The sequence below is a fragment of the Mus pahari genome, chromosome 17, assembly GCF_900095145.1.
Source record: "Mus pahari chromosome 17, PAHARI_EIJ_v1.1, whole genome shotgun sequence".
Lineage (NCBI taxonomy): Eukaryota > Metazoa > Chordata > Mammalia > Rodentia > Muridae > Mus > Mus pahari.
Genome location: NC_034606.1, coordinates 53973973 through 53988734, shown reverse-complemented (window position 1 = coordinate 53988734; position 14762 = coordinate 53973973). Strand labels below are relative to the sequence as shown.

Here is a 14762-nt window from a genome sequence, read left to right as displayed (position 1 = left end):
AGCACCACACTCACTCAGAGTGCCCGCCCCTCCTCCTGAGGCTCCCACTTGCTAGCTCTTCCTCATCATGTACACAGTGCCCAAAGCTGATTAAATACAAACATGGCTTACGAGTAGTTGTATATAGATGAGAATTATAAACTTTCTTAGACAGGAAGTTCCTTTTACACAGCAAAGATTACTCAAAGATTTGCCCTGTCTTTAAATGTCCCACAATGCAGACAAAGCCACTGGAGTCCCTCCTCAGAGGTAGATGGGTCAGTCTGACTTCACTCTTTGAGGATTACTCTCTCACCTCCATGACATAGCCGATATATTCAATGACATGTCCATTGTATTCTTGAGATTTTAAAATCAGTTTGTCACCTAGGTGAAAAAAATTACCATGTGTCAAACATAAAACCATTTCCCATTTTACTATGAAACAAGTCTTAATGAAGTATAATAAAATATAACATTTCTGGTATTTGCTGCTTAAAGATAATATATAACAGAGAAACATGGATAGTATATACTCTGGATCATTCCCATTTAAGTAAATGTTGCTTCAAAGGACAGAAATGGGATAATCCAAGTATACAGCCAGTTCTTCACTGTGATTTTATAATCCACAGTGAGAGCATACCTGCATAGAGGGAAGGCCGGCTCTCAGAGAGCCCTGGGACCTCTAGAACCAGCAGATCCCCCTTCCTCTTGAGGACAACTCTGCTCATGTTGTACTCCTTTAGCTCGATTTCTGCATGGATCTCCTCTAGCCACAGCAGGGTAGAGAACTTCTCCTTGTAGTTTGACATGTTCAAGAGCTGAAAAAGAACCATCCAGTCTGTGAAGGCAGAACAGCACATCCCAGGTCTGTGGCTAGGGGACAAGCAGCCATGGAGTCCAGACGTTTAAATGGCTCATCCCAGACAAGATGATCAGGACCCGAGGCTATGCACCTGACCAGCACACCTCATCCTCAGGCTTGTGGAGGACCATAGGGTTCTGGCTCTTCATTGACCAAACCTCTCTGTTCACTGCCATAGTCCAGGCCCGTGTGTGTGTGTGTGTGTGTGTGTGTGTGTGTGCGCGCGCACACACGCATGCGTGTGCGTGTATGTATGCACATGTGTACATGTAGGAACACTTGACTGCTGGGTACATGTAGAGTCCAGAGAGTGGTGTCAGAATGTCTTCGTCCTCATTCTTCTACCGTCTACCTTCTGTTTTTAAGATTTTATTGTTTTGATGTGTACAAATGTTTGCTTGCTTGTGTAGCAAGTACAGTACATTCATGCAGTGCTATGAGGTAGGGGCAGAAGAGAGCACTAGAGACACTATACCTGGTGTCACAGAAGGTTGTGAGTCACCATGTGGGTGCTGGGAGCCCAATGCAGGTCCTCTGCACTAGGGGCTGGTGCTGTTAGCTGCAGCGGCCTCTCCAGGCCTTCATCTTACCTTTTGAGGCAGGCCCTCACTGAACCCAGAGCTCACCATTTTGGCTACACTGACTGGCTAGGGAGCCCTGGAATCCCCATCTCCATTTTCAGCCAGGTTAGACACATCCCATCTGTGTTTAAAATTGAGTGATAGGAAATGAACTCAGGCCCTCATGGTTGCATAGCAAATACCTCACTCCTGCGCCACCTTCCCAGATATACTGGCTGGTTTTGTGTGCCAACTTGACACAAGTTAAGAGTCATCAGAGAAGAAAATGCCTCCATGAGATCCAGATGTAAGTATTTCCTCAATTAGTGCTCAATGGGGGAGGGCCAAGCTCAGGGTGTGTTCTAGAGGAAAGCAGGCTGAGGAAGCCATGGGAAGCAAGCCAGTAAGCAGCACTCCTCCGTGGCCTCTGCATCAGCTTGTGCCTCCAGGTCCCTACCCTGCGTGAGTTCCTGTCCTGACTTCCTCCAGTGATGGACTATGATCTGGAAGGGTAATCTGTAAATCTGGGGTAGAATCCTGCAGGAGATCTGCGTCTAAGAACTCACCCGGGCTGTGCGTGGCACCATAGTGGTGAGCAGCACCCACACCCCTCAGATGTTCTCCTACCTCTGCAAGGAGCGGCTGGAAAGTCAGGATGTCAATTTTCTGCTCCACACACTTCTTAAGTCTGTCTGGTATTGGATACTGTGGAAGAAAACTTGGAAGTTGTCGCCTCGAGTTCCTTAAAAGATAAAAAAGTTAGGTCAAAGTGTGTATCTTTGTGTGTGCACACATGTGTGCTGCACATACATACTCGTAGAGGCCAGAGGACACCTTTGGGTGTTATTCCTCAGGTCTATCAACCTTGTTTTTCTTCAAACAGTCTCTCTAGCCTAGGGATCTGTCTCCACCTCCCCAGTGGTGGGATTACAACATGGCACATCACTGTGACATGCTTTTTAACATGGGTTCTGGAGATTGAATTCAGTTTCTCATGATTACATAGCAAGTACTGACTGAACTCCAAGTAATTCTTAATCTAGATGTCTTATCTTTAATGTATAGGTCCAGAAATGTTTCAGATTTTCTAGTTTTTTCCCCCAGATTTGAGATAAAACTGAGCTATACTTCTAGCCTATTGTTCTTCATTTTGCAATACTTATATAGATTTTATCAGTTATAGATTTTCTGAAATGAAACAAAATCTGAAGCTTAAGGTCATGTCAACATTTAGACGTTTTCAGATTCCAGAATACTTCAGTTTCTGTGGTGCTCATATGACATTTCTCCTCAGACACTCTGAAAGGCTAGAGTTCACTTGTTCAGGGAAACACCTGACATGAGAATCAGACTAGGTCACTCTGGGTTCAGAATCCTGTCTCCATACAAGCTGTGGCTTGGTATTCTCATTTCTGCAACAGAGCTAGGCGAGGCTATGCAAGCTATAGGGGAACAAGATAGGGAAATCCCAGGAACCTGCTTAGACCATAAGTCAGTTTTAACTTCCTAAGGCGATAACCTTTTATTACTGCGCTTTTAGTGAAGGCGAGGTACTAGAAAAGATACTGACACATCACCGACAAGAGCACACCTGGTAAAAGCTACCCTGGGTGGAACCTGCTGGTTCTTGGCTGTTTCTCTGGCGAAATCTAGGTTTATCCCAAGCTTCTACTTTCATCTAGCTAGCTGCACTCAAATTCACAGCAGTTTTTCATCCAGTAAGGCGAAGGACAGAGCTCCAGAAATGGCAGAAAAAATGGGGAGAAGTGGAGAGAGAGAATGAGGACAGGACAGGGTCCTGCAAGCTGACACCGTTCATTCGGCATTGAGGGAGCAGAGGCATACGCCCAACCTCTCGACTTCATGGCCACTTCCTGTATAGTGGGTTCATTTCCCTCAGGACTCAGCAGGTAGTCTGACTGTGTGTCTCTGGGTAGCAACTTTGAAGTCAACTGCAGGACTAATCCAACAGTACTGAAGGGTGCTGCTGCCTAACTCAAGCTCAGGACTAATCCAACAGTACTGAAGGGTGCTGCTGCTTAACTCAAGCTCAGGGCTGTCTTCACCTCTGCAGCTGGAGGGTTCTCATGGAAGGCAGGGGCATGTAGATGTGAATGAAGAACTGCAAAAAGTAATGAGAGACAGGGACTAAGACAATCAACACACCTACATACAGGAAGCTCTCTGAGGTCCTGGCTAGCCAGAACTACACATGTAAGACCATGTCTCAATATCAAAAACAAACAACAGACTTCTACTCACATAGAACAATGGAATAAAAAGGAGAATCCAGAAATAACTCATACAGCTACAATCATTTGATTTTCAACAATGGTGTAAAAACAGCAGCAGAGAAATGACAGCCCCCAAAACAAATCACACAAGTAGCTCTATGTATAAGCGTTAAATAGATCCCTACCTCCTATTCTCTACAAAAATCATTTCAAAATGGACCAAAGATCTTAAATTAAGTCCCACACTCTGAATCTGCATTTCATGATAGAGGCACCGACAAGGTCTGTGGCTACAACTCAGTCAATGGGGCAGAGCTCAACAAGCAGAGCTGCACAGAATTAGAAAGCTTTTCTTACAGTAGAAGAAATAACTGGAGTGAAGGAACAGCCTGCAAAGCTTTACCAGCTGACAGGGAACTAAAATCTACAATTAGCTGGATGGTGATGGCAAATGCCTTTAATACCAGCACTTAGCAGAGACAGGCAGACTTCTGAGTTCTAGGCCAGCCTGGTCTACAGAACGAGTTCCAGGACAGCCAGGGCTACACAGAGAAACCCTGTCTCAAAAACAACAAACTTAGAATCTATATGAACTCAAACATCAGTCATAAAAATAACAACAACAACAAAACCAAAAACATCCCAAAACATCCAGTCAATATTTAGGCAAATGAATTGAACAGACAGTTCTCAAAAGAAATACAAATGGTTAAGTGAACATAAAAATACAAATTATATTGCTCAGCGATTCCTTCTGTCTTGGTGACAACAGAGGATACTGAATGCCAGTGAGGATGTGGAAGCCACACCACTGTGGGATGTGAGGTGGTGTCGCCAATAAGGTGAGTACAGACGTTACTCACAAAACTAAAACCACAACTACCATAGGAGCTGTCCCCAGGGTGCTGTCTACAGGACCCCACATCAGCACACCACAGAGACACCTGCACATCCATGCTGATTCACTGTCCTTGACAGCTATAATAATGGAATAAGTCCAGATATCCAGCAACAGCTGATGTGTAATGTCATGTATATTCATATAAGAATTTTAGTCAGCCACAAAGAGGAACACAATTGTGTTATGTGCTGAAACTGGAGATCATCATCTTAAGAAGGAAGAAGGGGGGGGGAGAAGGAAGGAAGGTGTCAGGCACCCCACACTCCGTCCCACAGAGGTGGGGCAAAGACAACACGTACAACCAAGGCAGGGTTTGAGCAGCTTCCATAGCTTCCTGCTGCAGCTTCCTTTATTCTCTCTACAGCAGCTCCATTCCAATTATTATGGGGGATCGCCCAATTTATCCCCCTCCACCCTCTGCACTTGTCTCTTATCACTCTTCATCATCCAAGCAGCATTCAGCACACTCTGTACACAAGCCATGCACGCAGACAGGGTGCGCGTTGATAGGCCAGTGACTCAATATCATGCTGTATGACGCTATTGATCACTCAGGTACGCAGTTTGTGATCATTCAGGTGTGCATAATCAGGTTTTTGGTAAACAAGCAGGGAATCATGGGGCTTGGCAGTGAGCCAGGGCACTGTCTTGGCTGCTGCTTCCCACATCTCCCCTTTTCTGTTTAATTAAAATGTTGGGGGATGGCTGTAAAAAGAGGGTCAGTGAAGCACCTGTTTTAGGCCATAAGGCTTGCATCTGCATCCAGCACCCAGTAACTAGGCCTTTTTCAGGTCCTAGGTGGGCAAGGGCTCTGTCTTAGGCTATGTGGGGGGCATCCCGCAATAATCCCATCATTGAATCACCTTGCAGCCAAAAAAGGGGTGTGCATCTGGCTCACGGCACCTCAATATTCCCGTCATTGGTGACTTCACAGCTTATGGCCCTCAGCCACTATTAGGAGACAAACATGGGGCGAATTACCTGACTCTATAGCCACCACAGCTTGAATCAACCATTTATCAGCCTGCATCCGTCTGCGCATGCGTATCGTCCACCACAGCATACCAACACATACAGCACACAGCAAAAATCCCCAGAAGGCCATCTCTCCCCAATCCTTGAGGAAGCTGAAGGTCCCCTGGATCATCTTCAACCACTGCTGAGCGGTGGCAATCTCCACACGGATGTTATTCACTGCAACAATGGATGCCTGTAATTCTTTCATCATTCTATCAAAATGACGACGCCAATTTCCTAATAGCATGGATCCAAATAGGCGGGACAAATTAGCTGCACGAGAAAAATTCTAATACTGCACAGAGGTTACACAAATTCCTGACATATGNGTTACACATGACACAAAGACTAATTGATCCAGAATTTCTATCTGCTCTTGGATCAAATCCACTCTCTGATTTACTAATAAGATTCCAGTTTTCAGCTGAGAGTTTATTCCTTCTTGTTGAACAAGTACATTAGCAGTATTGTATGTAAGCTCATTCAAGGTGGAAGCAGTGCCCACAGAGGTGGACAGTGCCACTGCAGCAGCAGCCTTCGCTGCTGAAGTGACCACTGCTATAATGATGGTGGCTGTAATTCTAAAATCTCTCCTATTCCTTAGGAGCACTGACAACTCACCCTCCTGCACCTTTAGAGGCCAGGGTATGGCTGTGGGTATTAGGGTCACCACCGCCAGGGGGAATCTAGTATCATTCCAGCATTGAGACAAAAGGCATGTGCTATTGGAGCATTCTAATTCAAAAGAACTATGATTAGTCGTTTTACTACAAATCACTTTAACCGATGTCTCAAACTGCTCTGAAGTATTCCAAGCTGCCGAACAATTACTGATCACTCCTCCTCTGACCATAGCCATAGGGGCTATGTCTGTACAACCTAAGACTATAATGATTATTGGCCCAAACCACCCTACTATCTTGACACACTGGGAAGGCACAAACTTTGCGAGGCAGATTTTGCCATACCGAAGCATGGTGGCTGCGCTTTCCTTTACTTCTTCTTTCCCCATTATAGGGAGGAGGTGAGGGCAAGGGAGGTGCCAAGGGTTCAGGTGGCCTTCCTCACCAGAAACTCAACTTAGATATCATGCTAGTCACTTCATCTCCACTGTCAGGTGATTCATCTGAACTTCCATCCTCACTCTCTTGTTCTTTAGCCTCTTTTCTTTTTTGCTGACTTCTCGTTTGCCTTTTTCTACTTCTGCTGCATGAGCCTTTATGACACTGTGGACATAATTTTGGACATCTCACAGGAGCTGCAGTGGTTGGCCACGGGCAATTGGGACAAACTCTTTTAAAATGCCCAGGCTGGCCACAGGAAAACTTTTCTAACTCAGCAGCATACTTTCCACTTTTGTCTTCCAGGCAAGATTTAATTACTAACAGCTGCACCAACACCGCTCTTACTTTCATATTTGAAGCAATCTCCTCCTGCTCTCTTCACTTTTAACTTCGTCCCTATACCAGGAACTCTGACTCTGTCCCGTAACCCCGGGAGCTTAACTTGTCCCTATACCCCTAGCGCTAGATTACTACTCTTTACCACTGAACTCACCCGTAACTCTTGCTTCTTAATTCAGCTGCTCTTTTCAGAGTTCCTGGTACGGGCCACCAGATGTTGCTAACCTCAGCCTCCGGCCAGCAGAGGTGCGGAAAAGACGACAGGTAGAGGCACGGATGGGGTTTGAGCAGCTTCTGCTTCCGCAGCTTCCCACTGCAGCTTCTTTTCTCTACAACAGCTCCATTCCGTTTATTATGGGGGACTGCCCAATTTATCCCCCTCCACCCTCTGCACTCGTCTCTCATCACTCATCATCCAATCAGCATTCAGCATGCTCTGTACATGAGCCAGTGACTCAATATCATGCTGTATGACGCTGTGCACCAAGCAGGCAGTGCATGATCACTCAGGTGCACAGCGCGTGATCATTCAGGTGTGCATAATCAGGTTTTTTGGTAAATAAGCAGGGAATCACAGGGCTTCGCAGTGAGCCAGGGCACCATCTTGGCTGCCGCCTTCCCACAGGAAGGGAGAGATGGCTCAGTGGTTAAGAGCACTGACTGCTCTTCCTAAAGGTCCTGAGTTCAATTCCCAGCAATCACCAACCATCTGTAATGAGATCGGATGCCCTCTTTTGGTGTGTCTGAAAACAGCTATAGTGTACTTACATATAATAAATAAATAATTTTTTTTTCTGAGACAGGGTTTCTCTGTGTAGCCCTGGCTGTCCCGGATGCCACTCTGTAGACCAGGCTGGCATCGAACTCAGAGATCTGCCTGCCTCTGCCTCCTGAGTGGTGGGATTAAAGACGTGAGCCACCACTGCCTGGCATAAACAAAGGATGGAAGGAAGGAAGGCAGGCAGGCTAAGAAAGGAAATTTTTCTCTTATATGTAGAATAAAGACTTTTAAACTCACACCCCATGAGAAGGCAGAAAAAAGACTGTGTGTGAAGGAGAGGGAGAAGGAAAAAGGAAATACAAATACAGAGACTACTGGAGGGAGGGGTAAGGACAGATGTGAGCAGGCAGACATCACCAAGGTACAGTTATATCTGTGTTTAGAAATATCACAAACACCCACTGTTTTATACACTTACTTAAAAATTAAAGAGATCCAGGTGTGGTGGTGCATGCCTTTAATCCCAGCACTCAGGGAGGCAGAGGCAGGCAGATCTCTGAGTTTGAGGCCAGCCTGGTCTACAGAGTGAGTTCCAGAACAGCTAAGGATAAACAGAGAAACCCTGTCTCAAAAAACCACCACCAACAAAATGTACAGAAGTCTGATGTAGTGCATGACGCCACCCTGATGTCTACAACAGGAGCACGAGAGAGCACTGTGACTGAGTGAGCAGGAAGTCCTGGCAGCACACGTAGGCATCAGACAGCAGGGAGGGTGTGTCCACCACTGCAAAGACTGCCAGGAAAACCAGCAGTCTTAGTCTAGAGCAGCAGTCTTCAACCGAGGGATCACGACCCCTCTGAGGTCACATGTCAGATGTCCTGAACATCAGATATTTACATTATGACTCGTAACAGTAGCAAACTTATAACTGTGAAGTCAATGAAATAATTTTATGGCTGGGGCCACCACACTACGAGGAACTGGATTAGGCTTGCTGCATCAGGAAGGCCGAGAACCACTCACCTGGAGGAAGTCTCGTACACGGATGTGCTAATCCTCCCAGGGAAATAGCTAGCAGAGCATTTGTGTTTGTTGGTGGGTATCTTAGCTTCCTCTTGAGAAACTCTGGCTGGACGGTGGAAACCAGAGTACTTGCTGTTACAATCACCACCCATCTCGTGGACTCTCCGTGCCTGCAGACAGGGTGCTATCTTGCTCCCAATCTGGGCTTCTTCTCTAGCCATGTACCCAGAAGTGAGCAGGAACCATCAGCACTGACTGCTCTGTGCCAGGAAACTGTGCATTTTATGTGCTCTAACCATTTACTCCTCAAACTACATGAGGTAGAGACATCACTTACAAATGAAGTTAAGGCACAGAGAGGTCAAGAAAATTTCTCAAAGCCACACAGCTTCTTGGTCACAGTGCTGTAATTCAAACAATGGTCTAAAGAAGCAAGGTGTCCACAGCTGCCTTCCAAACAATGGCCAAGGTCAAGTTTAGCAATCCCATAATACTGTCTGCTAATACACTCTCCTTTCAGTCTACAATGCACAAGTCCATTATCCTCTGTCTTAGAATGTACTGGGTTAACATGATCTGAAATCCAGAATTTTCCAGTATTAGAGAAATAATATTCTTGCCTGCTGGACTGTGGGTGGCACCTGAACTCAAACCCTTAGGAGTGACAGAAGCATGACAATGTGTCCAGCACCCAGAACAAAGCCATTTAACCCTCACACAGGTCACTGGGCTTTGGACCAAACTTATAACAAAATGTGTTCCTCAGAAGTTTTATGTTTTGTTAATTGCAGACAAGAGCAGATGGACCCGGGACCTAACCCAGACAGACAGAAATGGGTCACCCACAAACCTGTGCTTAAGTCAAGTAATCCTGGGGCTCAATACAAACCAGCCAGCAAGGCACAGACCCACTGCTGATGCTACAGCAGAGGGCAGCAGAGCCAGTCCTATCCAGTGGACAGGAAGAGCCAAGAGTCAATCCATTCTGCTTTCAAGTGGCCCCAATATCTGCCAAGGAAAAGCAGAGCTGAGGAGTGCATGGGGCCTGGCTTGCATAGACACTGGTGGGAACAGTCACAGAATCTGTCCTAAGTTCCATGGACATGCATCCTGCCCCAAAAACAGTAAGGAAAGAAGCTCAAACACAGGCCCTGCCCTTGTCACCTCCTCATCTGGGGAGGAAGGGAATGACAAGGGGGTGGGGCGGGGCAGGGGACACGTGTCTGTCACTCCAGAACATATAAAGCAAACACAGAAAGTCACACACCCATCTCCAGATACCTTTTCTGTGTGGTCACAACAACTGTAGTCTTTGCAGACACTAATGTTTGGGAGCTTTTAGGCTTCTTCCAAGAAAATGGCTCACGCACAGCTATCAGGGCCTCCTCGCTGCTCACCACGTTCACTTCAAGATGTCGCCCAATAAGAAAGTTGGAGAAACAGAGCAGAAGCAGCTCCTTGCAACGGCCAGGGTTTCTTGAAAGAAAAATAGAAAATTCCTCAGTTTTATTTATTTATTATATGTAAGTACACTGTAGCTATCTTCAGACACCCCAGAAGAGGGAGTCAGATCTTGTTACAGATGGTTATGAGCCACCATGTGGTTGCTGGGATTTGAACTCCGGACCTTCAGAAGAGCAGCCGGGTGCCCTTACCCACTGAGCCATCTCTCCAGCCCTCATCTCAGTTTTCAGTGAGACAGATTCAATCTGATTCCACTTTCGTTATTTAAGGATGCTGCAAAGCTATAAGGAGCAGCCGTGCTGATTTTTTTAGTAATTTTTTTACACAGAAAAGTTTACTTTATAAAACAAGAAATGTAGTATTTCTCAAGTGTGGTGGGTAACCTCAATTGTCAGTGTGGTAGGATCTACAATCACCAGGGAGATAGGCCTTAACCCCCCGCCACCGCCCCCAGGGTACTTTATCACTGCAACAGGCAAGGTAACTAATACATCAAGATAAAATCAGGTGCTTAAAACAGTCCTTTCCGTAACTCTGAAATTTAACAGGGAAAATACTTTCAACATTCCCAAACTTCCCATATTCCTGACTCCCCCTGTGACTGAAATGGTGTGGTTTTCACCTGACTGTTTACTTCCAGGGTGGTTCTGACACAGGTGCTGTTGTGCACAGTATCCTCTATTTAGAACTACAGTCTTCTTGACCTAGGTACTCCTGTTGCTTTATGGTTAGAAACCCAGCTAAGGCCCTGCATTTTATACAGGTGACTGAAGGACTTGTGCTTGGTTAAAGGTTACCTACAACCTGATGAAGGCAGTCAGATTTACATCTTCAAAAGGATGTAAATGGCTGGTGATATGAAAGGAGCCTGGACCAAATATCAACCTTCATGGCCACATGCTTTTGAGCAGCCAGAATGTTAGGAGACGCAAGGACATGCAGAGTGGACGCAGGACTTTCCAGTCTGGGCTGGGCTCCTTTTGCCCCCTTGGCCTCTCTGTTCACTAAGAGATTCCCAGAGGATGAGGAAGGGACATAGATGGACTGAGATCTCGGGGACACCAAGACACAGTGGAAATGAGTTCAAGATGGCCACCATCAGAAAGGCTCAGAAGCAGCAGAGAATGCTCACATCTAAATGGGTCACAAACAGTATTTTCTTTGCAAAGATGGAGTCAGGTTGTCTGCTGAAGGTTGAGAGTGGATCCCATCCTAGGTAGTCGTGTTCTGGGCCCATGCTTGTCTTTGTGATTTGGTTCTATTAGAGACAGGCATGAATGGTTTACCATGTAAGCATCACATATGACCCATGGAGAAACAAGCACATACTTGGCACTGCATGTGACCACAATGGAAGTCTTCTCCCCTGGAGGAAGGAGCCCCCCAGGCCCTGGCTCCTGTTTCTCTGGCGTGTTTCCTTTTTCTCTACTTTCTTCTTTACAAGCGCAGCCATCTGGAGACGACATTTATACCAACAGGTTGTGGGAAGGTAACAGTGTTGGGAATGAATGCTCACACACACATCAACATTTGAAGGCATTAACAGACAGGGAAGCAGGGCATGGGATGTACCCACGAGACCAGCCAGGATGGGGAGAGGTGTCTGGCCCTGGAAATCTCCCTAGCTGAGGAGTACTCCTATCTCCTAAAGCACGTGCTACTCTGTGTGAAGCTGTTTCGGGCCCTATCCCAACCCCGACAATGCAGGAACAGAAGGACCCAAATTCAAAAGGCTTAAGACATTAAGTATTGCCAGGGCATAGGTGAACTTGTTAAGTTACAAGTCAAAAGGCCAGCTCAGTTCCTGGACCTCATGGGGAAGCTGCTGCACCAGTTACCTGGAGAGATGTCTGTGTTGTTCACCAGACTGCTCTCTGGCATCTCATCAGTTTTGTCTTCTCTGTGATGATTCAATGAATTAACATTTTCACCCTCAGGAACCGAAACAGCAACTGCTCCTGAGCAGGACTGGCCTCTGCCCTGTGTCTCACATCTAAACTGGTGTGCTTTGTCCCAGTTAGCCAGTCTGCAACTGACAAGCTCCTGAGGAATCTTTCCTTTATTCCTGGAAAAAAGAAAAAAGATCATGTACTATGTCAGGACTTCCAGAGCTGACATTACAGTCAACCAAACCCACACAATTCAGTGTTGCAAAGGGTCCCTGCATGCACCTACAGTTTGAAGGACATTTGAGGGTATAATCTGAAGAAAGTGATAGATACTTTTGTTATACAGACCAGCCTTGACCTTTCAGTAATTCTCCTGCAGTATGTGTGTAGGTACATGCCTCAGGATGAGCTTGTATAGGCTGGAGAATAGCTCAAGGGAGCCAGCACTCTCCTTCCACCTTAGTGTGGGTTTGGGGGCTAACATTAGGTTTCCAGGCCTGCACAGTGAGAGCCTTTACCAACTGAGGCAGCTCACCAGCCAAGGGATGAAATATTTTATAGACTTTCAGAGGGAAGATAGACATATAATTATTTCTACAGAGTATCTTAAGTCACAGTTTAAAAGCAACTTGTATCCCTTTACCAGAAACTCCAGGGCACACTTACTCTATCCAGATCACGATTGATTTGCTTTCTCCTTCCTTCAATGTTCCAAAATTGGTCATTCTTGTAACTTCAATATCCCCTTTGTTTTTCAGTAAGAGGGTTCCATAGGGCTCCTGAGGGGCCTCACCAATAGTGGCACCTCTGCAGAAGACAACAGTGTCAAAAGGGCGGAGGTGCAGACTCCCTCCAGCACTGCCATCTCTTCTCATCGTCCTCCCGCCTCCCTGTAGCACCAAATGACCGATAGCATGATGGAGGACCCAGTCAGGGATTCTGCAAGTCCCACAATTTCTCAAGTCATCTCACAGAAGAGCATCACAAATCCCCCCAAAAGCTAACAGGACGAACAGTGGCATCTGACCTACTCCCATAGGGACCTCACTGCTGAGATCTCTGCTTTCTATTGCCTCCCAGACTACAAGGGATGGCTGTTGGAAGGAGGGAAGGAGACACACAGGGCTTCTCATTCAGAGATCTCCCAAACTTGTGTTTGGGATTTTTTTTCTTTTAAGTACAATTTAAGGCTATATGACTACATTTCCTTTACAATGGGATTAAGGGACTCTTGGGGCCAGGTGTGCAGTGTCACACCTAATGGGAGGCAGAGGCAGGTGGATGGCTATGAGTCTGAGGCCAGCCTGGTCTACACAGAGTTTTAGTACATCCAGAACTAGAGATTCTAGCTAGTTTGTTTCTAAAAACAAAGAGACTCTTGGAATTCTACCTTCACTCAACCACAAAGATGATTTTTCTTAGCCAGTAGATGCAGGGTCTGAAATGTCTACTACTCTGGCTTTACTGTCAGTCACACATGCTAAAAATGGCGTATCAGGATTCCATCCTTATGTCAGTATCACACCTAAGTTTAAACCTCTCCCCGCCCCTCCCCCTCTCTCACTCTACCCCCCTCATGTGTGTTTATACATGTTATGGATCACATGGATGCCAGAGGACAACCTCCGGTAGTCCTCTCTTAATATGTCAGTCCTAGGGATTGAACTCAGGCTGTCAGTCTTAACAGCAAGTACCTTTAAGTGCTGAACCAAGCTGTCAGTCTGGTGGTATGATCTAACAGAACCAGCATCATACACACAACCCGTGACTGACTGAAAAGGTAGACAGCACTTGACTACAACTCTTTAAAGCATGCTTAAAACTGGCCCTTTTATTTCCAAAGAATTGTTTGGATACCACCTCTTCACAGGGGTCATGCACAGTGCTCTCCAGATGTAGCATGACTGGCTGCTCTCCACAACCACAGCATTGACAATGTCGTGTCTCCTCGGTATGTACCCTTCCGGCAGCTTCAAGGAGTCCAGGCTGAAGAAGATGCTGTCCTCTATCACCCCGTTCCTCCCACACAGGCTGGAAATGCAAACCTGCAAGTGCAGTGCTGGATATTGCTTCAAAGTGTATACAGATAAGAGGCACATTTCTCAACATTTGCCTCTCTGAATCTGAATAACCCAGGCTGGCCTTAGAAACAGTAAGGTCCAGTACAACATGGATGCACAGAGCCTGGAGGGGTCAGGCTGAGTGAGAGGTTGGTGGTGGTGCCTGACACCTTTCCCCAGTGTCTCTGCTATATCTACTTCATGCATCCACCTTAAACCAGTGCAAAACCTAATGCTGCTGTAACCCACGTCATCCCTAAATCATCAGCTGACAAGCTCGAGGGCCTCAATTCATCATGTACACGCTGTGTCCTAGAACATCTGTAACACATCCAGGGGCATGCCATCAGACCTTAGTTAGAGAAGCATGCCATTTTCTCTACTTCCTTTTCTAAATGACTTTACTTTTTGTGTGGGGAGGCTTTGCCTGAATGTCTTTGTACTACATGCATGCAGGGTCCTGGGATACCAGAAGAGGGAGGGCAATGGATCCCCTGGAACTGGAGTTAGACAGATGTGAGCCACCACGCGGGTGCCAGGGATCAAATCTAGGTCCCCTGGAGGAACAGCCAGCGCTCTTCACCGCTGAGCGACTGCTCCAGTCTCACTCTATTTCCTTCAGAAAACAGGAAAGCATTCA

At 46.3% G+C, this 14762-nt stretch overlaps 1 protein-coding gene across 1 annotated transcript in view; it reads right to left on the bottom strand.

Annotated features, from left to right (window-relative positions):
• Mov10l1 (Mov10 like RISC complex RNA helicase 1) overlaps positions 1–14762 on the bottom strand; it is a 62382-nt gene that overhangs the window by 36428 nt on the left and 11192 nt on the right. Inside the window, exons 5-12 of the mRNA XM_021217102.1 lie at positions 13923–14107; positions 12729–12869; positions 12012–12238; positions 11503–11626; positions 9991–10185; positions 2035–2149; positions 626–803; positions 296–366 (exon numbers count right to left, since the gene is read on the bottom strand). Coding sequence (XP_021072761.1) covers positions 296–366; positions 626–803; positions 2035–2149; positions 9991–10185; positions 11503–11626; positions 12012–12238; positions 12729–12869; positions 13923–14107 — 1236 coding nt within the window. The remainder of the gene's footprint in view (positions 1–295; positions 367–625; positions 804–2034; positions 2150–9990; positions 10186–11502; positions 11627–12011; positions 12239–12728; positions 12870–13922; positions 14108–14762) is intronic.